General features: G+C 39.5%; 3 protein-coding genes across 3 annotated transcripts; all 3 read right to left on the reverse strand.

Moving 5' to 3' along the window:
• Positions 1 to 783: 783 nt before the first annotated feature.
• LOC144247450 (arylacetamide deacetylase-like 4) lies at positions 784 to 5,239 on the reverse strand. The gene is made up of 4 exons (XM_077788243.1): positions 5,063 to 5,239; positions 2,732 to 2,948; positions 2,304 to 2,367; positions 784 to 1,558 (listed from the first exon to the last, which is right to left on the reverse strand). Exons 1-4 carry the CDS (start codon positions 5,237 to 5,239, stop codon positions 784 to 786), a joined length of 1,233 nt encoding a protein of 410 aa, XP_077644369.1.
• Positions 5,240 to 7,455: 2,216 nt separating this feature from the next.
• Positions 7,456 to 12,210, reverse strand: LOC110476774 (arylacetamide deacetylase-like 4). The gene is made up of 4 exons (XM_021542022.2): positions 12,028 to 12,210; positions 11,425 to 11,641; positions 8,563 to 8,626; positions 7,456 to 8,230 (listed from the first exon to the last, which is right to left on the reverse strand). Exons 1-4 carry the CDS (start codon positions 12,208 to 12,210, stop codon positions 7,456 to 7,458), a joined length of 1,239 nt encoding a protein of 412 aa, XP_021397697.2.
• A 7,531-nt stretch (positions 12,211 to 19,741) lies between these two features.
• On the reverse strand, positions 19,742 to 25,627 carry LOC110476775 (arylacetamide deacetylase-like 4). The gene is made up of 4 exons (XM_021542023.2): positions 25,472 to 25,627; positions 22,836 to 23,052; positions 21,600 to 21,663; positions 19,742 to 20,519 (listed from the first exon to the last, which is right to left on the reverse strand). The coding sequence occupies exons 1-4, from the start codon at positions 25,625 to 25,627 to the stop codon at positions 19,742 to 19,744; spliced, it is 1,215 nt and encodes a 404-aa protein (XP_021397698.2).
• Between the last annotated feature and the right edge of the window lie 1,764 nt (positions 25,628 to 27,391).

The raw sequence follows: 27,391 nt of genomic DNA on the forward strand, positions 1-27,391 counted from the left end.
AAATGCATCAGTCCTATTTCGTTGTTAGATTATTTGGGGTTTGAAGCTGCCTTGGCTAGACCTAGTGTCCCTGCTCATGGCAAGGCTTTGGAATGAAATGAGCTTTAATGTTCCTTCCAACCCAAACCATTCTGTGATTCTAGGATTCCATTCAAGCACAAGTTTTTCAGTATACATGTATGTTTGATAAACATAAGAAAACACTTAAAACATTTTTCCCATTGTAATTTAAACAAAGCTGTCAATAGAGTATTTCTGTTGGGAACAGTTGCAATTCTAAAAGTCGAATCCATGAATGTGACATCAGTTTTTGAGTATAAAATACTAGCCAACAGACATCATCAAATTTGGAATCTTAAACCCAGGTGCTACGTGTAGCAGAGAGTACAGGCTGTGCACTATAGCACTGTAGTGTCAGTGTCTTTCTCCTTTGCCAAAATACACACTTCTAGGAAGAATGAAATCATCGAGTGTAATTGAATAAAACAGATCAGACCAGATGTCAGCTTAAAATTTTACTGCAACTTTTGCATATATGTACTGAGAGAGCAGCACTTGTACTGGACAAGGATCATCCAAACAGATGATTAAAATAGGCAGACTGCACATAGGCTACTTCAAACAGCACTAAAAGAAACTATTCTTGCAATGTCTTTTATGATGATCATACTGGCATAAATGCTTATTAACAAATTCTCCTATATGAACTTCTTATATGGAATTTAGAAGCATAAAAGACCACGGAAATTTGGCAGTTCTTACAGAAAAAAAGGAAAAATGTTGCTATAAGCTTCTTAGAAAATTCACAATATTGTCAAGGCCCCTTTTCCCAGATGGAAATGACAACCAGTCACTATTAAATGAGTTTATGATTCCATGGAATCCATCTTCAAGGTGGTACCAGGTCACTGGAACCCCATTGTCCTCCAGCCTCTTCTTGTACAACAAGCCATCGTCCCGCAGCACGTCGTACTCGCAGGTCAGGATGAAAGATTCTGGCAGCTGCTGGATGATTGTGTCTTCAGCCAGCAGTGGGCACAGGTTGGGCTCACAGAATCTCTTCACTGTCTCAAAAACTTCAGTTGTGCAGTCAAGCAGCACACGTGGTTTGTAGCCTCTGACCTTAAATTCCTCAGGGATCTTGTCTGGACTCAACCACTTTTTATACTTTAATTTAATATCTATAGGAATATGGGAACCTTCCAAGACCTCTTCCAGTTTTATGGCATTTCCATTTAGGTACTGCAGCATGTAGAAAGCGGCGCGTTCCCGGAATAGCAGAGGAACCCCTCGGTTTTGTTGGTAGGATGGCAAATTGAAGTCCAGCGCCTGAAGGCCTGGGTAGATCAGGATCTGAGCACGGAGCCTGGGCAGGTGTGAGCTGCCTGCCAGGCTCTGGCTGACAGCAGCTGCCAGGTTGCCCCCAGCGCTGTCCCCGCAGACGGCGACGCGCGCGGGATCCACGCCGTAGCGCTCCAGGTGCCGCAGGAAGTGCTGGGTGGCGCTCAGACAGTCTTCGTACGCAGCGGGGTATTTGTGCTCGGGGGCCAGGCGGTACCTGCCACACCAAGACGGGTGTAAGAGAAGGAAATACGAGTTCTAAATGTATTGCTAAAGTCCTGGTTCCTGCAACCAGGAATACCCTGATTTCTGTAGTTTCAGTTCCCTCCATGGGATTGCCATCAATGAGATTAGGTGGTGCAGGTTATTTTGTTATGATATCATCTGCTTATGCTGTCTCTTAGGTCTTATACATCACAGGAGTACTCAGCTGCCAATTAAATGTAGGTTTTATTGACAATAATTTAGTTATTTCTGCTTCAGTTTTTCATGGGTTGGACGCAAATGACTTCTGGTTTATATCTTTGTTACGTAATGTTACGTTACATATCCTTGTAATCTGAACCATTATGCCAGTATTTTGATAATGTATTAACTTCTCATTCACACTGTGCTTCTCTAAGCATCAAGCAGGCTTTCCTTGAATAAATGTTAAGGAGCTCATATAGCTTACTATCTGTTTACAATCAGTTTTGTGTTTGGAATTTGAAAATATTCATTCAGAACTTCATTTTCCAACTAGATATCCCGAAGTGTAATTTGTGATGTAATCAGACAGTGAACACAGCCCAAGTGAGTCTTCAGTGTCTCCAAGGAACAGCAGATGAAGTGGTAAATCACATACTCGAGAAGCCCCACAGAGACATTTCTGTGAGGAGGATTGTAGCTATGACTGGGGGACAGGAGGTGATATTTACACTGTAGGAAATAATCTCTCAAAATCAGCATGAGCAAAGACTCACCCCACAGATACAACCACAGATTCACTTTCTCTGGCAATAAAGCGGCACAGCTCTTCGTGGGTCTCTGAAAGAGATTTGGTGGGGTTTGGGTTTAGGTTGGGGTGCATTTTCTCTCCAGAGAAGAGATGTTATCTATTGGAGAAATCAAAGAATTGCAAGAAGGAAATGCTCTCTGCTTTTCCCTTCTGCTTCCTACAAAGCTCCTCAGTTCTTTTGTACCTCCTCATCTTCCTATTTCAGTATTTTTCCCCTTATATCATTGTCCTGTATGAAAAATCACAGATGCCTTCTTCTGGCAGCAAGAATTACAAGATTTAACCTGTGGTTATATTCAAAGTTTGCAACTGCCACAGATCAAGAAACAACCAACTTTATTATTTATGAAATATGTATTTCTTTAACTGAAATATTTCTGCTAGATATCTTACCAATGCTTCCAAATACCCATCCTCCTCCATGAAAAAACATAACTGCTCTCCTTTGGCTGGCAGATGGAGCCTTAGGCTGGTAAATCCTTACAGGCACTTTCTCAAACAATAGATCCTTGATGAAGAGCTTTGGGTCCGCCCCCGGAGTCTTTCTGCTTTGCATGTACCGCACAAAGCTCACCTGAGTGCAGATGCCAAGGTTTTGCAAAATCTTTCCCTGTTCAAAGGTAAAGAGAACAGAGACCTCACTCAAGAGACCCTGTATTTTCCAAAGGGAAGGAACAGTGTGCACAGTAAACTCATGGTGCACAAGTCATGTATTTTTAAGGCAGTAATAAACTAAGAGAGTAGTTGTACAGGTGTAGGAGAAAACGGAATGAGTAACAGCAGCATCAGGAGGGGCTATGAGAGAGTTACATGAACAAAACCCTAAACAATGCAACATTAACAGATTGGTGAGATAGATTCCTCTGCTTCCTCAGCAGGTCCTTTACCTAACATTGAGAGCAAGTTTGGTTTTCACTGGTTATTCTATCCTTCCCCCAAGATGATGTGAAAACATAGCAAAAGATGATCATTCTGGTGCTGATTTTTATGGCAGACACTTGCCCAAAGTAGAGTTGACTAAGTTAAGAATATGTTTGATAATTGCTTTTTGATCCATTTCCTAAGTCTCACTGATGTGTGCCATGCACTGATGAGAAAATCCTGACATATTTAGTAGAAATGAACTTCTGTTCACTCTCTGTGCCATAGGGTTATTCATGCCAGGTACCAGAAAATGAACACAAATCAGAGCTACTACTCCAACATAATTGCATAAATAAAAGGCATATCCTCTGTTTTGAAATGCTTTGTCCAGCCATGCCAGTCAGTACTTCTGTCCTTAGCAATATTTGGATCAAGTTCATAATACTCAAGATTCTGGAATGAATATTTCTTATTAGACAGCCACATTTGCATGGATTGTCAGTAGTGTCATAACTCTCAATATATTTATCAACAAAAGGCCCTTTTTTCAGCAATTCCAGATATTCATAAAATTCTCCATGCCTGATCTTGAGGTAAGGTTTCTTGAAGAAACTAAGACATTTTGCAATGTATTGATTTTATTTTTTTACAGAAACTAGTCTTAGTGTCTCCAGTTGTATGATAAATTGATTTATTCTTTTTTATTTGCTATTTTCCAAGCAGGAATGAACAATACCAAGGATATTTTAACTTTCATATTCAACTTGTTTGTTTTCTTTCATCCTGTGTTACTTACATTGCAGCATACAATGCTGGTTTATGGTGGGCAGTGGATTGATGATTAAAAGAGAACTGGCTTTTCCAGCTGCTTAAGTGATGTTATCTCTTTGTAATTACAACTTCTGTGCAGCCAAAGCATGAGAATATATACCTAAAATTCTTTACTGTGGTTGACCATAACCTACAGTATTTCTGACAGAGAATTCTTTCTCTTTGTTTTCATTTAAAAATTTTAAATAGCTTGTATCTCTTTAATTAAATTAATTTAGTAAATATATGCACAACCTTTGTTACCTCCTGTCTAATGCCATGTCTCATCAGAGCATCCCTACACCTGTCATTACATAGAAATAGCTGTGATTCAGTGAGCTCCTCTGTCAGCAGAGCTCACCAGATGTTGAGTGCTGCTCTTGGAGGCTGATTACCTTCCCACGCTTTTACAAGCTGCTTCACCTGCAGAAGTTGGGCTGGTCAGAGCCCCTCATTCCCACCACACAATCCTGCAGGAGTTATATAAATGTGCTTTGGGCAGAAGAATTCCTTCAGCTCCTCTTGGGCAACGTTACATAATTTTGTCACTTGTGTGACAGAAACTTTTCCTTCCCAAGGCCAATTCTGAAATGTTCAGCTTCTCACTTCATATCCAAAATAAATACAGAATTGTCATCCCCATGCCCATGAGAACCTTGAAAGCACGAACCAGAGACATCTGGTATAGTCTGAACCAAGAATGGAAATACAAATGATCCTACATGGATAAACATTTATAAATCAAATCATTGCTAGGTCAGCTCGAGTCAGGGCAGAAGCACAGTCAGACTTTCACACACTTGTGTTAAGGCAGCATTTAGGTACTGCTAAAATAGAGCTGGGCAGGACTGGATTAGAGCAGTGCAGTATCAGAAGTCTGGCAAAAATTTCTTTAGCAGCACTCAGCTCAATAAAACATACAGCATGACAGCAGTGCCCTGCTCTGCTCTCCAGAACATAATTCCATGCAGGTTTCTAGCATGATAGTAAATTTAAAATCTACAGGTTCACTGTTCTTCACCCCCCAGAAATCACACCAGGTTCACTTACCACCACAGCTGTGAATATTAAAATTATATGAATGATTCGGAGCTTTGCAGGCTGATTCACTCCAGGAGGAATTTCTGAGTTGGAAAAATCAAAATTAATTGCCCCTATGACCAACAGTATAAATGCAGCAAGAAAACCAGTTAAGAATAGCACCAGCACTGTGAGTACAGCTGCCATTTTGCTGAACTGCAGTGATCTAACATGTCTTTGATTTGACTTTCCAATATATATTTGTCTTGTTACTTCCTGATTCTTTGTTAATCTTCCTGCTCTTTGTTTGCTCCAGTAAAAACCTTTCTCCTCTCTTTCACAAATACATTAACTGGTATCTTTCCCTCTCCCACTTTCTTTTCCCCCCATTCCTGTTATCTCACAAAAGATAAGTTGATCAAAGTCCTTGATTTGTTAGTAGACTTATGCCAGCAGCATTTTGGAATTTTTGCAAGAAACCAGTGCTTAGCTGGGAGACGGGTGTTAAGAATGAACTGCACTAGCTGGAGGTGGAAAATGGACAGTGGGCATTTGTGTGCTTTGAGTTTGTTGCACTACAAAACACCCACCTGAAGAGCTTCCTCAGGAGTGGGAACCTGCACATGATGATTGTCACTCAGAAGGACCAAAGGGATTGCCACCAGTGCTCTTTAGAAAGGTGCACTTAGAAAATTCTGTCATCACACAAATCTCAGCTCTTTTTAGTGTTTGTGTTTTCTTCTAACAGAACAACATGCTTTAAAAAAGCCACAGGCTGACTTCAGATTCATAATTAGGTGACCCTGTTGCAGGTAACTTTGAGTAACTCTTGGTGCAACAAATACAGCTGAGAATTACTTAAGATAACCAGTGATTAAAGAGTTCTGAATCAAACTGCTTTATCTTGTTCTTGCTGGGGAGTAGGATTGTGCTAACGTAGGGAAGGTGTACTTTAAATGATGCAAATGAATTAATTGTGAATCTAAGTCTGCAACTCTTCAAACGACTAGGATGTCAGAACATTTAAACTGCAAATTCAAAGGGAAAGAAAAGAGGTAAAAAATCTAACCTTACTAGGTAGCAATGGCGGGGCGTGTTGAGTTTTTTTGTTTGGTGGTGGTGGTGTTGTAAAGTCAAATTATAAGTGTTGGGGCTAAGTGCCTTGTCATTTTAGTTACAAAACTTTATAAAAATTTAATTTCATATTGTTTCTCTAGTGAGAATTGTTTTTAATAGGGCACACAGTAATCATAAAATATCTGAAGTAGAAGGAAATCTTGTTTCAAAAATCAGCAAAAGCCAGATTTAAAAAAAAACAATAGTGCATCCAGTGGTGTTTGTGGACTTCCAGTTTGTATTGTGTTTTTACAGTTGTGTGGTTGTATCCAGTTGTTTGGTAGGTTAATTACTGACCACAGCACAGATGTGACCAGGTAAAAGCAGCAGGACTGTGGTGACTGCCTGCCTGTGTTGTGTTGCTCCTTTCCATCAGTTAGTATGTGTTTAGCAAATGTCACACTCACTCTTATAACACAAATATTTGCAGTGTGAGTTTTTTATTTTTTGTTGTTGAAAGCATCACAGGATCACCATAGCATTACAGTGATAAAATAGATAAAACTGTGTTTCCCTGCCTTCTTTACATGATATTCAGAACTTTTTCAACACAGCAGAACAGGTAGCCTTGAGCATAAGATAATCTTGAAAGAAAAAATGGGTTATGGAAAAGTCCCACCTCTGCACTTCTCTGCCATCCACACACTCACTGAAGTTCAGGGATTCTAGTTTGAGAAAGAAGCTCCAAAATGAAACATCATTTGTCAGATCCCAAACAAAATCAACCTCATGCTAGTGCCAATTTAGGATTTCTGCTCCAGAGAGGAGCCTTCCTTTTGACTTCCTTATTTCTAGAGCAGTGTAGTTTTTGTAGAGACTAAACCTGGAAATTAAATTCATGGCTGCAATTTCAATGTATGCCGTATGACTTCATAGCAGATGAGTTCTCCATCTGACACCATCAACACCTCCTGTCTGTCACAAGGGCCAAAGCAGACCTCAGTTGTTGTCTTCAGCATTTCTGGGCTGTTGAAGAATCTTCATGGAGATTCTTGTCTCTTGCCTTCAGTGTGTGTCAGCCATGCAAAGATACTGGAATTGCTGTAGTTTTAGTGAAACAGGATGTGCTAGGTGCCTTGCCTTTTTCATGTTGGTCTTATTGATATGTTTTTACAAGAATATTTTCTAGAATGGTGGCTGTTAAAATAATCTTAACGTTTGTTTGAGAGTCACTACAGAAGCAGAAATCAGAAACTACAAAATGCAGTCAAAATCCAAACCATAAATCAAAAGTGTTTATATTCCTTGCCAAGTATAAATGCTTCAAAGATATTGCGTGACTTGCATCTTTCTTCTGAAAAATACTTCTATAAACTGTTTATGTAATTCACAAGACTGTCCATTATCTTATTTGCAGATAAAAAGGAAAAAATCCCATAGCCAAAAAAGGCTAAAATTCCATGGAAGCCATTCTTGCAATGATACCAGGTCACTTGAACACCATTTTCCTCCAGTCTCTTCTTGTATAACAGACCATCATCCCTCAACACATCAAACTCACAGGTCGCAATGTAGGACTCAGGGAGCTGGCAAATAATGGAATCTTCAGCTAATAGTGGGGAAAATGTTGCTGCTAAAATTTCTTTGACAGCTTCATGAACTTCAGGTTTATATACTGCAGGTTTTGGTGGGACATAGCCTCTAACCTTAAATTCATCAGGAATAAGGTCAGCACTTACCCATTTTTTATACTGCTGTCTCATGCTATCAGGAACATGGCAGTTTTGTAGAACATCTTTCCAAACTGTGGGTTTTCTGTTAAGGTAACGAAAGCAGAAGTAGATGATCATCTTCTGGGACAACATGGGGACAAAAGCGTTCTGCTGGTAGGAGGGCAAGTGGAAATCCAGCCCCTGGAGTCCTGGGTAAAGCAGGACCTGAGCACGTACTTTTGGCAGATCTCTATCATTCAGCAGTATTTGACAAATAACTGTAGCAAAATTAGCTCCACAGCTGTCACCACTAATGATGATGAGACCAGGATCCACGTGATACTCTTCTAAATTCCTCATGAAGTATAAGGTGGCATTGAGACAGTCAAAATATTGCCCTGGGTAGGGATGTTCAGGAGCCAGACGGTACCTGAAATGTCAAAGACTGTGGTTATTGTCAGTGGAGTTACAAACATTCCATTTGTGTTGTTTGCAGTTGCTGTGGTAGTTATGCAGACTTTTTTTTCTTAATTTTGAAGATTGTATTTCGGTTAAACGAGTGTAGATTGGAAGGCCAAACTAATGATGCTACAGCTATTTTAGACTACTTTGCCTATAAGCACATTTCTAAATTAAATGAGAGGTTTAAATGAAAAATAGGGATGTGATCTAAAAGAGTAAATATTTTCAGCATATTTTTCAGACGAGTTTCAACTGAGAGCTGTATTCCCATAAATACTTCTATGGCAAAAGAGCACTTACCCAACAGACACAACCACTGAGTTGCATTTTTTGGCCATATAGCGGCATACTCTTTCAAAGGCTCCTAGAGAGAAAGTTTAGCAGAAATGATGATTTGAAAATCAAAATATCCTTTTGAAATGAAAATACAGATCCCTGAACATGTGCTACATGGTAGGCACTGCAAGAGGAGACTGATAAGGAACTCGGGCTACTGTGGAATGTGGTCTTTACACATTAACACAATTTCTGTTGGCAAGTGGCTCTCAGGGCATCACACAAGTATGTAAGGATGGTGATACTGGGAAAACCCAGAATCTGTCTGAGATGGTCTCACATCTCACTTGGTGGTCAGCAAAAGGTGTCTAAGGAGAGTGCAAGCTGAGGACAAACAGGAATAAGGAGCATACAGGAATTGGAGGATCAGGGCACTCCTTTGAGATAGAAGCTGTCTTTATACCTAATGTCCTTGATTAGCATTTCTTCTGTGAGTTACCCAAACCACTTGTTAAGCCCATGATTTTAACCTTAACCATAACAGCTCTGTGCAAGGAGGAGTTTCCTCACTTGCTTACAAAGGTGTGAAGAGCCATTTCTAGTTGCTCCTTTCGTACCTAGCATTCACTGCTTCCACATGGTGGAATTCTTGTACTGTAAGAAATGGTGGATAAATCCTTCCCTGTTTAACTTCTTCTGCTTCTCATGATTTTGTAGTCAGTGGATCTGTCTTTTTGCAGCCCGAAGAGTCATGGGTCACTCACATATTCTCTGCACAGAAGCACTTTTCTCACCTAGGCAGCCTCTCCAAGTCTTTCCACTACTGCTTTATCATTTTTGAGGTGTGGGAAACAGAACTGTAAGCACTATACTGTATTTAGGTAAACCATGGATTTACTACAGTGGCATAAAAAAAGTTTCCTGTTTTGTCTTTCCTACTAATCATTGCTAGCATTTTATTTGCTTTTTGACTGCTACTGTGCACTATGTCAACAATTTCAGGTGTCTTCCTACCACAATCCCATGGCCTCTTTCCTGCTCCTGCTTGGAGTCCATTGCCTCATTTATAAGGTCAGAATGCTCTGTTCATCTGTTTGACTTCTTTAAATGCCATTTCTGCTGTCATTTCATTGTCTGATCCTCTGCTGTCATAAAGACATTCTGCAGTTTTTCAGCCATCCATTTATGACCCTCAGAGGATTTAATACCACATCACCTTGCAGCATCTTTTCTGTATGAATAAATTGATTTAATAAATTGATTAGCACTGCTCCCAGTACAGATCTCCTTATGGAAATCTCACAGGAACTTCCCATAACCCATCTTTTTTCTGTCTTTCAATCAGCTGTAATCCAAATGAAAGACCTTCCCTTGTGTCATGGATGTATGACCTCTTTAGGAGACTCTTCTGGAAATCAAAGTGGGTTTTAGCAACTCAGTCTCCTTTATTCATGTATTTGCTGACTTTAAAAACTTCAATTGTTTAAACTGATAAAGAGTGGGTTTAGATTATATATTAGGAAGGATTCTTCCCTGTGAGGGGTGCGAGGCCCCGGCACAGGGTGCCCAGAGCAGCTGTGGCTGCCCCATCCCTGAAAATGTTCAAGGCCAGGTAGGACAGGGCTTGGAGCAACCTGGAAATGCAGAAGGTGTCCCTGCCCATGGTGGGGACTTGGAATGAGAATGAGACTTAAGGTCCCTTCCACCCAAACTATTCAACGATTCTAGGATTTGTGAAGTATGACATCCATTTGAGGAATAAGTCATAGTTATCTGACCACTGATTCTTTTCAGTGTAGCATCTGCTAATTTGCTGGTTGCAGGCTTCCAAGGCTGGAGATTCCCAAAGGCCTTCTGAAAGCTTGTTGTCATGTTGATTGTTTTCCTGTTATCAACACCAAAAGGAATTGAAGGCAAAGGTCAGGTCCCACTCTCTGTGTACAGGTATGGCTGTTACATCAAGCCGTGCCACGTGAACAAGGACTCACTGTGCAACTCGTGGTGTGGTTTTTTCCTTCCAGCGAGAGGAATTCACCTGTCACTTTGATCAATGAGTGCTTGCCATCCCTCACTGCCACCCAGACTAGCTCTAGACCTGAGGCTGATTCTCCACCCAGACTCCTGTGCTCTGAGGACAGCAGGATAGGTTGTCTGTGCCCCAGTGCAGAGGGGAACCTATGGCACAGGAGTTTTGTCATGATTCTTGCACAGGAAGGAATGCCAGGAAATTCAAGTCTGCCCAGTATAGTGCAGACCTACCCTTTGAAAGAGTAAAGGATTCAAACCCCTCAAATTGCACTGCCCAACCCTAGGAATGAAATTCAGATTTCCATGCTAGGGGCCTTGGCTTGCAGAGAAGGCACTTGGAGCCTTAGCTGCTCAGAAGGAGATCCAGAGCACTCAGGGAGCTGAACTCCCAGCTGCTGAGACAAGGGTTGTCTCCCTTTCTGGAAAAATCAAGTATCCTCTGCCATGTCACCACAAGAATCAAACTTCCCCAAATTGCTCCTTCGTTATTTATATTTTCTTTCATTTGGATTCCTTGTTTGCATGAATGGGAATTTATTTACAGATTTTTTTTTTTATGCATTTAAATTTTTCCTTGGACCCATATTATATCTTTTATGTAAGATAGGGTAGTCTTAGTAGAGCAGCATCCCTTCCTGAGAGCTGAGGACAGGGTGAGGGATTTCTGGATCACAGGTCTCTTGCCCAAAGGCTCCCTTCAACATGAGACTATTCATTCCACAAACACTTTCCAGTTTGTGCTGAGCAAAGAGTGATGACACTGGCAAGGACAGGGCAGACATTGACTGACACATGCCTGAAGGCAAAAATGTAAAGGTTTGGATTGGACTTGAAAAATAAAACTTGCCCATTTCTTACTAATGCTCCCAAATGTGCCAGCGCCTCCATGAAAATAGAGAATTCCTCTTCTTTTGCCAGTAGGTGTATTTTTGGGCTGATAAATCCTCAGGGGTACCCCATCTACTGTGAGATCTTTGATAAGCAGTTTGGAATCTCTCCATGGAGGTATCCCATTGAGTGCTAGCCGCAGTAGGGTTAAATCACTGCAGATCCCCAGCTTCTCCAAAATCTTTCCCTGTTGAAAAGAAAGAATTTGGAAGAAGAGGAGTAATGTTGGCTTGTTTCTGAACAGGCAGCATTATTCTATGCACATGCAGTTCAATAGCTACAGGATACATCTAGGTTATTTGTTTTAAATTTTCATATAAACCCGTTTCCCAGCATAAAGTGTCTGTAGTTTGACTGAAAAAATCTGAAGAAGCCTTTAAGATTAGTCATATTATTTTTATGAGTTAATTTAATATGAGTTTTAGGTTCATATATCAATGCTTACAAGCTTCAGCACCATGAATTGCTTTTTTCTTCTTTTTTTTTTCCCCCTTAAGTAAACCATTTTCCTTTAGCTGCCAAATATCCTACCTAAGCAAAACTGAAATCCCCAGGTTAAGAAATTTAACTTACCGTAACCATGGCCATAATCAGCAAGGAGTGGAAAAAACGGAGCTTTAGAGGTTGCTCAATTCCAGGTGGCAGTTCTGAGTTGAAAAAATCATATAATACAACCCCCAAAAACAGTGCTGGTATTAAAAGAGGAGAAAACAAGAACATTCCTATAATAGCTAAAGTTGTATAAATAAATGCCATTTCCCTTCAACAGGAATGAATGCTGTCAAACCAATGCTGGGTTAAGTCTTGTTTTCAAGTGCATCTAAGGTGTCTTCATGGGACACTGAGAGCTCAGTTCATATGCAGAAATTAAATGTGTATTAATGTTGCAATGCAACGTAATGCAATTTTCTCCACCCTTCTTTTGCTAATGATATTATTCACTACTCTTACATGCTTTCTTTGTACCCTTTACAAAAGGTGGGAATCAAACTATATGGAAGTGATTAATACTATGAACTCTTCATTAACAAGGAGAAATTATTGTTCAGAGGGGCCTTGATTTGAAGATAGTCTTTTTGTTTTATAGTGGATTCATTATGGATGGACATTCCTGTTGCAGTGTTAAATTTTAGTGATGTGGGGCTACTTGCATTTGTAATCAAAGCATATATATACACACTTCTCTGAGAAGAAAAATACTCAAATCCACATTTTTTTATAAACTCTCTTTCACAGGGGAATGCACTGACACATTCATGCTTTAATTTTTGTTTAAATAAGAGTATATTTGCTCTGTGTTTAAAATCAGTGCAAACCTGAATGGAGACAAAGGTCTCTCCAGACACTTGAGGTATGTTTGTAGATTGAAGCCACTGTTGCTTCTGGCAAAAGCTTTTTAGCAGTTAACCATCAGGGTTTCATATGCACTGTAATTCTTGTTTGCAGTTCAGTGTAGAGGCATGATGAATACATATGGATTGGTGAGGCATTGGTAACAGTTGGTAGCAGCTGTTTGATGAAGTAATTTTTTCTGTTTTGTGTTCTCCTTACTATAATTATATTTTCTACACAATTTAAAATTTACAGCTGCCAAACATTTTGTGCCTTGGCTTTTCAAGTGGACTTCCAGTCTGCAAACTGAATTAGTCTTTACTTTCATCAGCACAGTATTTAAATCAAAGCAACACTGACAGCTGATTTGCACAACATTGGCTTGTGAAGGAGAGGATGTGTGGGATGAAGCAATGCCATAAATTTGTGTCAAGGTTTGTGAAACAGGGAGATCATTAGAGCCTTTTTGTGCTGAGATTGGCTGATCTGGAACCTTTCCCTTCCACAGAGCACAAAATTAGGATATAAGTAGTTAAAATGTTAGACTGTAGAGTATTGAAGCCAAAGCCAGATGCCCATGGCCAGTGCTCAGCTTGTACTAAGCTCATCAGATGTTCTCCACAGGGCTCTGCAGCACAGCTGGGGCAGCTCAGTGCTGTTTGTGGTTATTAGTTCTAGAAATCTTTCCCTCTAGTGTGATATTATAGCACAGTCTGTAGGGATTTTGCTTTGTTTTGCCATATATTCCTGTAAGAAGTGCTTATTTCTGATGTCTGTGCCATCAGTCAAAATATCCTGAAATAAATTTCCACATGGATATCAGCTCTGAATCTTGTATTTCAGCATTCTTGATGATTTCTTATATTTGAATCCTCAGAGGAGTCAATTTCTGTGCTTTCTAAAGAACATTTAATCAAGAATAAAAAATTCTTAAAGGTACTTTGTACTTCAGAGGGAGTAAATGAAACTTTTAAAGGTGACCAAAGGCAATGAAGCACCTGCTATTTGTATGATCAGATTAAGAAATCCTTATATCAAAGAGGACATGTCTGTCTGCTGTTACCTCTATGAGCTCTTGCTGACACTGTTTTGACACAAGATTTCATCTCCTATTCAGTGAATCAGTAATTAATCAGCTTTAATCAAAACCAAAACACCTCATACATGCCACCTCATGCTTTGAAACCTTGATGGACCTGATAGAGTAGGAAGGAAATTGTTTTACTGTCTTTTTATTTTAAAATGAATTTACAAGGGGACAGTTTGGAGATTTTTGTTTATTTTTTTGTTGTTGTTGTTACACCCTGGCAGTTATCTACAGAATCTGTTGTCTAATCATGACAATCTAAGCAAAAATCTTTCAGTTCTGCATTACAGTTGTTAAAGAAATGTTGGTGAATCAATGTTTCAAAGTAATATCCTAATGTTTTAATAAACATATTAAGATAGGTTATACTGTTAGAGTATACTCAAGCATGTGAACTTAGAGCATTTCCTAGCTCTGTGCTGTTTGCACTCCAGTCTTCCTTGTCCTGTTAACAAAATGTCCATGTTTTTCCAGAATCAAGCAAACCCTATGGTCTGAGAGCTGCTTGGTCCTTCTGGGGATGTTTATGCTGACAATTGTGTGGTGATTCTTGGTGCCTTATATTTCATATATTTCAGCTATTTCCAGTCAGGCCAGCCATTCCTGTACCCACAGGTTGGGTAGGGATATCTATGGTCAGTGTCAGATTCTCAAGTTGTTACAAAACAGTCAGTGAGGTTTTGAGTGGGTTGTTTTTTTGTTTTTTTTTTGTTTTTTTTCCCCAGTTGTTTTTGAGGTGGTAAATGTCAAAAGAATGTTTTTATTTCATTTGACTCCACTGCATAAAATGAGTACCTTGTATATTTGCAAACAAAAACGCTTCTCTATCTGGCAGTAAAGAGGTAGTTCTTTAAATGGTGTTTTATGTGTTTTGCTATAGCCATATTTTTGTTTTTCAACTTCCACGAGGGAAAAGTCCTTCCACCTGTAAATGAGAAAAGCCTTGCACTAACTAAATGTTGATGAGATTCCAGTAAACCAGAGAAAATGAAAACAGTGTGAAGTTTGACATTGTAATGAGAATTATGGGCCTCATGTGGCTCTTTATTGTTATAAAACAGCTACTCAGAGCTCACAAAATGATTCTTTATTCATTGAACTTGGTGTTGCTGGAGTTTAATTGGTTAATGTAGTGCTTGATGAGTACAGAATTAACAAGAGTTGGGTAAATTCTTCCCATTTTCTTATCAGCAAGCCTCCATTTCTGCATTCTAAAATTCACTCTCTTCTTGATTTTTCAGCATATTTCTAATAGCTATAGTAATGATGGGAAGGTGAAGTACAATAATGATACCTACCCAAAGAAATGTGGTCTTTGTAGGTTTTCCCAAGACTCAGCTTTGTGGGTTTTCTAAAGCTTCTGTAGCTGTGGAATCACACATAGCTTTGTAGGCTGAGAGTGTGTAAAATTCATCAATGTCTGAGAATGTGTAAAATTCATCAGCTTCCCCTTAATTATTACTGGGAGAGGCAGGAGCTGACAAACCCAACACTATGCAAGGCAGGAGCACTCAGGGGTGTTGGTGCTAATAAATTCTGTGACTATCGTGAGTTAATGGTTTTATTGTGAAGTCTTTCTCTAAAACATTACAACACATTTCACCTGTGATTGCAGGCTGTTTCCAGCACTGTTAAGCTGGAGTCAGCTGACTATTGCAGAGCTACTCAGTGTAACACAGGAAATCCTATGGTGAGTAACTAAAGAATGGTAGTCAGCTGTGAAGACTGAGGTATCCAGCAGGTGTAGCCAGGAAGCAGAAAACAGGAAAAAATAAAGTATCACAAAGAAAATTTAAACCCAGAGTTAATAGCTTCTGATAGAGTTCTTTAGTTTTTTAATGTTCATTTCAAAGTTAAACACTCTGGTAAATATAATTTGCCTTGCTTTTCAAAGTTATTCTTATTTTTTCTAGTAATTTAGCAGAACAATTAGAATCCATAGAGTAGTTTAACTGACTTTGTTTTTTACCACGTAGAGCATGAAACTTGCCATACTTCAGTTCACATTTCTTCATTTTACACTATGCAGACAACTGATTGAAAGCATCTCAGAGCTTTTAATACCTGTAAGCCTGATTCTTCTGATCTGTGAGATGGATTTAATATGCCCTTCACAGTGACAATAAGCAGCTTTAAGAAATTACAGCTTAGTACGTGCTGTACCATACATCTATGGTTTTTAAAGGTGCTGTGTATTTGCTTCATCTGCCTCTGCATTTAGGCTGCCTCCTACCTACCTTTCAGTGTCCTCCCTCTTCATTATCTCCATCTCCCCACCCAAATAAGTAGCTAGTTCCTGTGTGCTTTGCTCTTACGACAGAAAGCCACCTTGCACTGCCTGGCATAAATCTTTATTTTAGCTTTTTCTTTCTTCCTTCTCTTCTTTGAAGTCTGTCCCTTCCAAATCACTCCTAGGCTAAACAGCTGCTAACAAATTCTGGAGTAAAAATCTATAATGTATTTTTTAAAAAAGACAATTGTTATGTATTAGCATTCAGTGATGGAAATTCAGATCTTGTATTGTGCAGTTCGGAGCAGGTACATTTTTGAAATGTTTATTCAACTGGAGGGTTTTGTAGAGTAGCACTGGGAAATGTGGCTGGATTGTTGGGTGTCTGTGTCTCTGTTGCTGTGCAGTTTTGTTCCTCAGAGTGAATGAATTCTGCTCCATTCCAAAAAGCTGCTCTGGAACATCCACTTGGGATTTCATGGCAGGTCATCACATCAAAATGAATCTTATTCAATCAGAAGTTGCTTGAATATAAATATAACAACTTCAACTGCCCTTATTTTGCTATGGCCAGGTTTGTCTGAGTCTCAGTAGTTCAAATATTCAGGTTAACAGGGTCTGCACTCTCACAAGAATCAGAAAACACAGTGAATAACTGAGACAAGGAAGACAGCAATAAAAACAGCCAGAGTTTGCAGGATTATGCCTGAGCAGTACAGAGAATGGGCATCATAAGCAGAGAATAGTGTTAAGTGCTTTTAAGTAATTAGCATTATTTATAAATAATAGAGCTAGTAAATTTGGAATGTTTTCTAATTGCCTGTTTATTTTAAAAATGCTATGGGATGTGAATTGTAACTAGTGTGGTATAAAGAGATGATGTGAAGACAGCAAAGCAGAGGATAATTGAAGTTGTAGACTTCTGTAATACACCACTCCAAACTTGATTGGTTAGAACAGGTAATCTAAAGTTGTTATGGCTTGAAATGTACTCTGATAATGAAGAGACAGCTTCAGGCTATGAAGGCATAACAATAAGTTCAGTTAAATATTGAAATCAAACCACAGTTTGACCTTTGGTAATGTGTTCCAGGTACTCACACTGTGTGCCCAGAGCACAGAGGTTTGTGCTGAGATTGGCTGATTTGGAGTTTTTCCCTTCCAGAGAACACAAATTTAGGATTTAAGTAGTTAAAATGTTAGACTTTAGAGTATTGAAGCCAAAGGCAGATGCCCATGGCCAGTGCTCACCTTGTCCTAAGCTCATCAGATGTTCACCAGGTTATTTCAGATGCTCATCAGGTTATTACAGACTCAGCTGGTGCTGACATCTGCTGATGGAATAATGCAGGGCAGTTTGCTTTCCCTTCCTTCATTTCCTTCAACATCTTCTGTCACACAAAGCAGCTCAAAGAGTGTCAAGCCCTCCCAGCTGCACTGAGCTTCCCAAAGCCTCAGCAGTTTTCAGGTTTCAACAGTGTTCCAATCTGCTCCTGGATCCTTTTATTTGTGTTACAGTAAACTCTAGAGACCAGCTAAAGAAGTGTGGCTCATGGCCACATTCTCTAGGGTTAATACCTCTGGATGGACCAGCCTTGCCCACACCCTGTTCCTGTCTGGAGGGCAGCTTGGGCTGTCACCTCACTCAGGGTGCAAACTCTGGAGGGAATGCTCACCTCGGGCACCTCACTTTCCCTTGTGGAAGGAGCTAGTTGTTTTGTCAAGATGGGAAGGAACTGCCCTAGCTAAGGAAACTTATTTGGCAACTGTATTTTCCTAAGTTCTTCATAGGCCAAAATTCATCAATAACCCAGGAGCTCTCTGGGTTAAAAAAAACCCAAACAAACTGTATTATCTTCATCATATTGTCTTTGGGGTGTAATACCCATGAGAAGTTCAACAGCCTTTGTGTTCGTCTGACTCATTGTATATTTTAATTTCAGGAATTTACTGCTCTATCACTTCATGGACAAACTGCCACTGGTGTCACCTGAGCATTTGTGGCACGGGTTGTCCACATGGAAAACTGGCAGCATTCCACAGTGTCAGTGTTAGTGTGTGCCTAGAAATCAGGAAAACACTGGAGAAGATTTTCTGAGCTTTATGCTTACTTGCATTGTATTCATTCAGAGATGCCATATGGAAGATCCCCATAACATTTCCCCTTTTTCCTGATTACTATGTGAATGTAACTACCTGTAATTCATATTGTTCTGGCAGGCTTTCTTTGCTCATATGCTGAATGTAAATAGCCATGCAGAGCAGTGCAGGAAAGCCTTTCCCTTGGTTGTAGGGTGTCTTCTGTTGGCTCATGTGTCCTACATAACTGCCTGCAGCATCCTTGCTTTTGGGTGTAGTTTAAATGAGCCAGTGGGGGGCAGAAAACACATAGAGGAATATCAGATACAGAGAGTATTGTTTGAAAATTATAGAGCTGGAAATTTCCCTGACAAGAATAGTGGTAATTTGAGTGTGGGTAGTGTTCCAGGTGTTAATTTAAGCAAAGACAGTCAGAAGTTTTGACTGTCAGTAAAACTGCATCCTCGCCCTGTGTTTGATTCTTCATGGAAATGCATCCTGCTTCCAAGTAGAACTTACTGAAGAATTTAAGACATTTCTAGTGACATGATAAGTTGTCTTAATTCTGGATATAAGATTATAACAAAACCTGAAACAATATCACTATTCTACAATTATACATTCACCTCAGAATGGTGTAATTAAAACATTTACTGACATTTCCAGCAATACTTGCGTTCATTTCTGAGAAAATAGCTTTACATTTTTGTTATGCCATTTTATTTTGTATTGGTTTCCTGGCTTGTTCATCTCTTGCTGTAAACAGTTTAAGATTGGCCTAACTTTGATTTTTTTTTTAATTTTCTCAAGAATTCTCCTTTTTCTCCAATGGCACTTGACACTGTCTCTCAAAGGGAGAGTCCTTTCTGCATCAGGCAGTGCAGGCCTACACTTTGTAAAGGAACTGATATTACTTTATAATCTCATGTATGTATTATCTATACATAAGATGTATATGCATGATTTTTAAAATAGATGTTTTCTTTAACCAGTACTTTAACATCTGTAGTTCCAAGTCTGCCCTTTCCCTCTCTTCCTCTCCTTCTCTTCCCCTTTTTTAATTTCTGTCTGTGTTTACATTTTTCCTGCTACATTCAGCTCTCTTTAAGCTTGTCTCAAATTGAGCTCTCACCAGACAGAGGCTTTCTTACGTCTTTGACCATACTTTTTATATACTGATCCTGTAGATTCACTGGATCTGTTTCCTGTTACCTGCCCCAGGTAATTTGCAAATGTGGTTTGTGTTCCAATAGTACCAGAACTTTATTGAACCAGACCACATTGCAAACCCTGTGCTATAAGGATGAGATCTTTAATGGCTACAAGAGATAACTGAAGAGCTGGCAGATGAAAGAAGTGTAAATTCACCTGATTTTGCCTCTCCTGAGAGAAAATTAAGCAAAGGCCATCATGCAATCAACTTAGTGGGTAAAAAGTAGAGAGATGCAGTGCAGAAATTTAAGGTAATGATTTAAGGAAAGGAAAATTGAGGATTTAAAAAAATAAGTTTGTAAGCAAAAAGAGATATAAATCAGGAAAAGAAAGCAAGAAATGGAATTCTACATCAGTCTTAGAAAATTTACTATCTTTTCCAGGCCTTTAGCACCAGAGCGGAATCCTATCACCCTACCAAAAAGTGCTAAGAACAGTGTTCCATGGAACCCCTCTTGCAGATGGCACCAGGTCACTTTCACACCGTGGTCCTCTAATCGTTTCTTGTACAGCAGTCCATCATCTCGAAGCACATCAAATTCACAGGTCAAAATGAAAGTCTCAGGAAGCTGAGCAATAACACTGTCTTCAGCCAACAACGGTGAAAAAACAGGGTCAAACATGGACTCGACCAATTCACAGAGTTCTTTGGAGGGTAGAGGTGTTGGACTTGGTTTGTAACCTCTTGTTTTAAACTCATGAGGGATGTAGTCAGGACCCACCCATTTCTGATATTTCAGTCTCCGATCTTCTGAAACGTGGCAACCTTTGAATACTTCTTCCATGATGCCCAAGTCCATATTAACATACTTCAAGCCAAGAACAAGGGTTCGCCTCTTTAGCAAAATGGGGACTCTCTCATTCTGCTGATAGGAAGGCAAATTGAAGTCCACACACTGCAGAAAAGGATATATTAGGATTTGTGCTCTCAGCTTTGGGAGATCTCTTCTGTTCACCAGAGCTTGGGCCACGGCAGCAGTGAGTGTCCCTCCACTGCTGTCTCCACAGATGACAATGCGGGAAGGGTCGACTCCGTGGTCTTGTGCAGTCCTCAGAAAATGGATGGCAGCAGTGAGACAGTCCTCAAACTGGGCTGGAAATGGGTGCTCGGGAGCTAAACGATACCTAAATAGGAGTGAAAGGGTTTTAGCACAGTCATTTCTAGTGAATGGGCCCAATGGAATTTGCCGTTCATTTATAAATACTCTGTGATTATAATTGCAGCTATAGAATTCATCCAAATTAGTGCTTTGGATTCATAATTTGCTATTGTTCATGTTTGGGAGAGTCAGTACACTGCTCTACCTTTGCAAAATACTTCTTTACATATCTTGTAGGTGACTGGAGGCACATGAGAGTTGTTTTGGAATTAGTTGGCAAGGCAGGAGTGTCAATCAGTTATCATTAATTCCAGTTAGAAAATGAACATTTAACAACAAATTGTTAGAGAATATGAGCATAGAAAATATGAGCATAGAAAATTGATAATGAAAATCTGAAAGTTTTTCAGGGTTCTGGAAGCTGAATTACTTAAACAGAATCAATAAGTTATTGGTTCTTCAAGTATTTTAGGAAGTAAACAGCAATTAGTGCAATTATAATCAACTCTTTGCCTGAACTTGTAGATATTGTTTCTTTTTAAAAAGTATTACAGCTAATCAGAGAAATACTTTTAATGGTCATCTCAGGTTGACTACAAGTTAAATGTGGATTTCCTGCTTCCACTTCTTCATGCAAATGCATCATGTTTTCAAGTATAACTTACTGAAGAATTTAAGACAATAGAGTCAAATGTGTAAATTTCTTTTGAGGGCGGATACATTGAACTCGGTTTGTAACCTCTTGTTTTAAACTCATGAGGTTCTTGTATTTTTCAGAACTTCTAAACCAAGTATTTGGTGTTCTGGGCAGCTGTGCTTTCTAGAGAAACAGTTACACTCCAGGCTTTCAGCCTAAGGTGGTTTGAATATGGCTCTAGAAAACAAAAACATCCTCATGTCTCAAGTCTTAGCTACAAATTATAAAATTACCGTAATGGATTTCATTTGGAAATAAACAATTGGGGATTAGTTGACTAATTAGGAATTAGTTCTGGTGAAAGGCACGGGATCATTACGTATAGATACTAAATGTACTTCACAAGGAGCTTGGCTCAGGCAAGGCTTGCAAAGGCAGGGTCAGAGTGCCTGGGTGGGGTTTGCTTACCCAACACACACCACCACTGAGTTGGTCTTCCTGCAGAGATAGCGGCACATTCTTTCATAGGCCTCTATAAAACAGAATCGTTCACTGGAATTACAACTTGCTTTAAAAATAAATGGAATGAAAATATTCTGCAATTCTTATCTCCCTATTTTAAATGCGGGTGAACCCGGTGGGAAGAAATGATGATGTCTGACTCTAGTTCAGAAGGCTGAATGATTTATTATAACTATACTATAATACATTAACATACTATTTAAAGAAGATACTAAAACTACAAAACTACTTTTTCTAACTCCCACATCTAACTCACTCCCAACTCATGACCCTCTCTGAGCGTCCAGCTCCAGGTGGGTTGGATTGACCATCAGCTCAAACAATCCTCACCAGAATCCAACCAAGCCATCACCCCAGGGAAACAATTCTCCAATTTTCCACATGGGAAAAACAAGGAGCAGAAATAGAAATTGTTTTCTCTTTCTTCTCTCTGTGTTCCTCTATGAAAAAATCCTGAGAGAGAGAAGAATGTGCCTGCCACATCTCTCTTGCATGGCTAATGCTACACAACATGTGTAACATGTGGCATGGTCTGAGCTGGGCATTGCTACTCATTTCCTTACAGCTGTGAGAATCTTCTGGCTGGTAAGAAACCTAGAATTTAAACCAATGCATTGTTTTGGTCCCCTCTTTGAAAAGTTACAGACAGAGCCACTGCTGCCACTTTGAAAGTCATTTTGAAGGGGAGGAGTTGTTTAAAACAAAGACAACAAAAAAATCTGCTAAATCAAATACAAGAATTTTTCTTGTGCATGAGGCACCATCTCATCTCTTTCCCATTCACTTTACAAAATGTGTTTTTTCCTTGTTTTTCCACTATAAAGACACACAGCACGATACACACATGCAAGCTTGCACACACTTGGGAACAAAAAATGGGTGATTTAAATAAGAAATAAAATTCTAGTGAGATTTTCAACTTTTCTCATAAGAATAAAGAGGAAGGAAGAAAATAGGTATTAAAAATTATTAGAGACTATTCTAGATACCCAATCTATATAAAGCCTATTTAACATGATATCTATTGCATGTAAGTAAATTGATTCTGCTGTCCTGAACTTATTTTTTTAAATTTATAATGTTAAACCACTAACTCTTGTAATTTAAGATACACCATATCAGATCAGAAATTCTGTGGTGTGTGTGGTTCTGGAGTGCCCCTCAATTATTTGTAATACTTACGGATACTTCCAAACTGGCCAACTCCTCCATGAAAATAAAGAATTCCCCTCCTCTGGTTACTGTTTGATGTTTTTAGCTGGTAAATTCTCACTTTAACCCTTTCAAACCTTAAGTCCTTGATATGAAGTCGTGTATCCTTTAATGGTGGTATTGTCGCCATTACAACCCTGAGGAAATGGATCTCTGACATTATACCTACTTTGTCCAGTAATGTTGCCTGGTGATAAAAGAAACCACAAGAGACCAAATTAGTGTAAATTTCTACCTATCCTGGAGATTGACAATGAAAATTTTTAAACTCCATGGTCAATTCAGTAGGCAAACAATCAGGTTATCAATAGTAGATAAAAGGTGTCAAATACTTCACATTGTCAGGTGTTTCAGTAGCCATGTGCCTGTACAAAATACAGAATAGTTCCAGTATTTTAAACCTTAGCTTTGGATGAAGAACATAGCCAATACTTTTGTTTCCCAAACTCACACTGTGTTTAAGCTTGCAGGAAAAAAAATCCACAGCATCTACCACGTCTCTGTCCTCCTGAGCAAGGAGAGCTTTGAACCCTGGCTTGATCATCTCACAGCTCACTGATTCTTACTTAAACACTCGGGCTAAGGTTCTTATGTCACTGTGGGCTCCTCTACTCCATTCCATCTGCATGGCTTTAAGCTGTTTCACTTGTAGCCTGCTCTAGTCTACTCCTGCTCAAGATGAAAAATATGAAGCAGTATCTCTGCATTTCCACTATATTGGATTCAATTTTGCACTACTTCCACAGCAGAGATCTCTGATGGGTAATTCAGTATGTTGTGCTGCCATTATTCATGCATATGCATTTCAATGAGAATTATACATATAAAGATCTTCACTGCTTGGATCTTAAAACCTCGCCCTTGTGGTTTTCACCTCATATTTCACAGACCTCATGTGGCTCAGTAACATGACCCTGTTAAATTTGGTGTAGGTGTCCTATTTTAGGTCATCTGAAGAGCTGATCCCATACACAGGAAGGATTGTTTTGTGGCAAAGTCATAGTCTCATACAGATTCCTTCCATAGAACTCCTGATCTATATCTGTGGGAAAATAACTTTACTTATTTATTCTTCAACTTCCCTCGGGTAATTTCTTTCCTCACACTAATAATTTTGTAACAGTAAAGGTTAAACCTGCCATTAGCTGTATCTGCATGGAATATGGAGATCATCTTTGTCTTGAAAATAGTAAAAGGTGTCCTAGGAAACCTTACCAACCACAGTGTTTTGGTGTTGCCTTTTGTCCCAGCTGAACACTGGATATACTTGTATATTTTAATTTTCCATGCAGTTTTGACTTCATGAATTGTTAGCCATTGAAAGAATTTGGCACAAATAATTTGCCCAACAGCCATAGCAAGTGTTGCTACATGATGTGAACTCTACTTGCATTTAAACTTTGGTTTAACCCTCCCTTAATGTCCTTATCTGTCTGCTCCTTTCAGGCAGTGTGTGACAGTGCCTGTGCTTGGCCTCTCACTGGCGAGCAGAAAGGATCCAAAATTTTAAGATCAGAAGTTTACAATTACATAAATCACCAGTAAATTTCTAAATACTGCAGGTTCACTTTTAACAAATGAATTACACAAAAATAAAACATTGATGGATAAAGAGCAATCACACAGTTTATACACTGTATAATACTTGTAAGAAAATTGACTTCAATCCAGATCCTATTTTATTGGTTTTCTGTCAAAGTAGTGTTGAGGCCTGGGTGTGGCACCAGAGACATGGTGAGTCACCTTCTTGGGAGCTCACTGATTTAAAACAAAAACTAAGCAATGGGGCAGTGAAAGAAAGGAAGAATTAACATTAGAACACAGAATTGAAGTGAAATGTTATGCACAAGCCAAAGAGACTGAACAGGCTTTTTTCACAATTTAAACAACTAAAAGAAGCTTAGTTTAGGTATCACAGAAGGGTTTTTAAAATGACTGGGGCAGGCAACAGTTAATTCAGGACAGGATGATTGATGAAACAGAAAGACAAGTGCATGTCATGTTTTAGTTCTGAAAAGAAACAAGGATGAAAAGCGAGGAAGGATCAAAAATGTGCCAAAAACAATGACACAGAAAGTCACTTTAGGTATTAGGTGTACTGTCTCAGAGAAGAAAGTTGTTCAGGCATACTGAAAGGCAAATGATGATGAATGTGGCAGCTCTGCTCAGATGGCTCAGGAGGAGAGTGACAGGGTTGGAGGAGAGAGCTGAAATCACAGACATCATTTAGCTGCTCCCTCTGTGAGCAAGCACGGTGCTACAGAGAGCAGAAATTCCACATACACAGGGCAAGTTACCTCCTAAGCCTTCCAGCACTGCCTTGGGGCAGCAGGCATGAAAAGCTAAAACAAAGGCTGTCAGAAAAAAACTGGGAATTGCACAGTCTGCCCAATTTTATTTTTCATAAATACTGCCTTTGGTTCTGTATAGCAAAGAGGGGAGTCTGTTGTGCCCAGCACAGCTGAAGGAATCTGCTTACATCACCTAATCAGTCCAGTTGCATATTTGCAATTTATTTAAACATTGATTCTAAAAAACATCACCAAACCATTAACCCTCTAACAGAAACAGAATTAAAAACTCAAACTTTAATAAGTTTCACTTACCAGACCAAACCCAAAGTTAATGAAGTAATGAAGAACATAAAGCTTTTGGTGCTCACTGATTCCATGAGGAACTTCTGCTTTGGGGTGTTCATAATAGAAAGCAATTGCCACAATACCAGTCAAAACACAGAGAAAAATGGCCAGGAGAATTTCCATCTTGCTGTGCTGGTAGGAGCCTGAGAAGGAACCAGCTGTGGCCTCCTTCCCCTTTTTCAGACTTTTGGATTTCTGAAGGTAAAGGCACAGCTGTTCTCGTCATAGCTCATAATCCAGCTTTTAAAAATGCCAGTAGGAAGATGAAAACATGTGGTAACCCGACTGTACAATTAGACAGTAACAATTAGTTGTGGGAAAATCTTGCATAAGCCGTTTTCACATTTGCAGGAACAAGGCTGTGCCCATTACAGCAGAACTAGGACTTGATGGGTCATTGTAGTGGCAGTTTATGGGAAGACAAAAGCTTCTTCTCTCTCTGGTTTTTGATTCACGGCAAGTCTTTATTATTTGTGAGTTCCCGTGCAGCATTTCTTGGTAATCATCTTCCGAGCTGCTCACATTCCTGCTTTGTTGTGCCTCCATGCCTTTTTCATACTTTTATGGAAATCAAGGCTCAGTGTCACAGATGTGTTTCATCACCTGTGATGGCAGATTTTGGATGCTGCTGACATTGCACCTTTGAGTCTAATGGCGCCAGAGGCAACTGCAGCCTGATCTGAGAGCTGTTCTTGCCTCATCCTCCTCAGTGGCTCTTCTCCTGCAGCAGCTGGTTTTTGTTTGGTTCTTTATCTGCCTCTTGGTAGTGCTGCAGTCTCTATCTTCCCAGAAGATATCATGTGCAGATGTCAGTCCAGGTAGAAATACGATTCCAACTGATGAAAACTAGACTTGAACTTCATGATGTCAGGGCTAGTGGCACTGGCCAGACATCAGCAGCCCACTCTTTTCTGTGGTGAGCTCTAGGATCTTCCTCTGGAGATAACATACTTTTCCATACACAATTACAGTGATAAGATTTAACCTGAAGCAAAAAATATCTGTAAAGCACAGCTCGCGTGATGTTACCTTTGGGAACTGTGTTTTTTAGCAGTCTGCTTAGCCTGTGAAGGCAGCAGATTCTCATTCTGAAAAATCACAGTGTGGGTAAAATAAGTCTGTAAATTTTTTCTTAATTACTAATAAAATAATACAAGGGATGAGCTGACCTTGAATTGTATAATAAAATGAAACTAAAGACAGAGAACCCCAGGGCTTTAGCATGCTTATTCCATTGACTATGACATTCCATGACCTGCAAAGGAAATGGCTCAGGCTTGATACCTGACTTCAGAAACTGTTTAGAATAAGCAGAATGGAGCTTCATTTTTGAGTCTGGTCTTATACTTTCTGAGAAGCTGCTGATTCCATGTTCTGCTCTTTCTGTTTCTTCCAAACTGTTTCTTCATTTTATCCAACATCTCTTTGTGGATTTTCATTTCCCAATGTCCCCATGCCTCTCCCTCCCTTGCCAGAAGGTTATTCATATGCTAAATAAAATCTGATTCCTTTTTGATTATCCTTCTGGATAATGGCATTTCATGCCCATATTGATAAGAGATTTAGGTGAAAGGCACATTGCCTGGGAATTGGAACACTCTTGGGAAACGGCAGTGCACAGAGGGTTCAGCTTTCTTACAACTCAGGCAAGAGCATTGGGAAATACTGTTGCACAAAACATGATTGCAGCTCCCTTCTTCAGCATTTAATAGTGAAAGTAATTAATTGGCCTGTACTAAACTCTGCTGTCCCGGTGGGTGAGGTGTGGTCTAAGTACATCTACCAGATTTGGCCCTTCTGGGGATCTAAGAATGCTCTTGACACCTGTGACAAGATCCTTTGTACTGGAGCTCTTACCACCTATAGTTCTGTGATCTAGACCTTTGT

The sequence above is a fragment of the Lonchura striata genome, chromosome 24 (assembly GCF_046129695.1).
Source record: "Lonchura striata isolate bLonStr1 chromosome 24, bLonStr1.mat, whole genome shotgun sequence".
NCBI lineage: Eukaryota > Metazoa > Chordata > Aves > Passeriformes > Estrildidae > Lonchura > Lonchura striata.

Excerpts from the sequence above, each read along its gene's own strand:
- LOC110476774 (XM_021542022.2), bottom strand. The coding sequence starts at position 12,210 with ATGGCATTTATTTATACAACTTTAGCTATTATAGGAATGTTCTTGTTT. Across the intron at positions 11,642-12,027 it reads TGATTATGGCCATGGTTACG|GGAAAGATTTTGGAGAAGCT; the intron begins GTAAGTTAAATT and ends TCTTTTCAACAG. Across the intron at positions 8,231-8,562 it reads TCAGTGGTTGTGTCTGTTGG|GTACCGTCTGGCTCCTGAAC; the intron begins GTAAGTGCTCTT and ends TTGACATTTCAG.
- LOC144247450 (XM_077788243.1), bottom strand. The coding sequence starts at position 5,239 with ATGGCAGCTGTACTCACAGTGCTGGTGCTATTCTTAACTGGTTTTCTT. Across the intron at positions 2,949-5,062 it reads TAATATTCACAGCTGTGGTG|GGAAAGATTTTGCAAAACCT; the intron begins GTAAGTGAACCT and ends ACCTTTGAACAG. Across the intron at positions 2,368-2,731 it reads ATGGGTATTTGGAAGCATTG|AGACCCACGAAGAGCTGTGC; the intron begins GTAAGATATCTA and ends AATCTCTTTCAG.
- LOC110476775 (XM_021542023.2), bottom strand. The coding sequence starts at position 25,627 with ATGGAAATTCTCCTGGCCATTTTTCTCTGTGTTTTGACTGGTATTGTG. Across the intron at positions 23,053-25,471 it reads TTAACTTTGGGTTTGGTCTG|GCAACATTACTGGACAAAGT; the intron begins GTAAGTGAAACT and ends TTTTATCACCAG. Across the intron at positions 20,520-21,599 it reads TCAGTGGTGGTGTGTGTTGG|GTATCGTTTAGCTCCCGAGC; the intron begins GTAAGCAAACCC and ends ACTCCTATTTAG.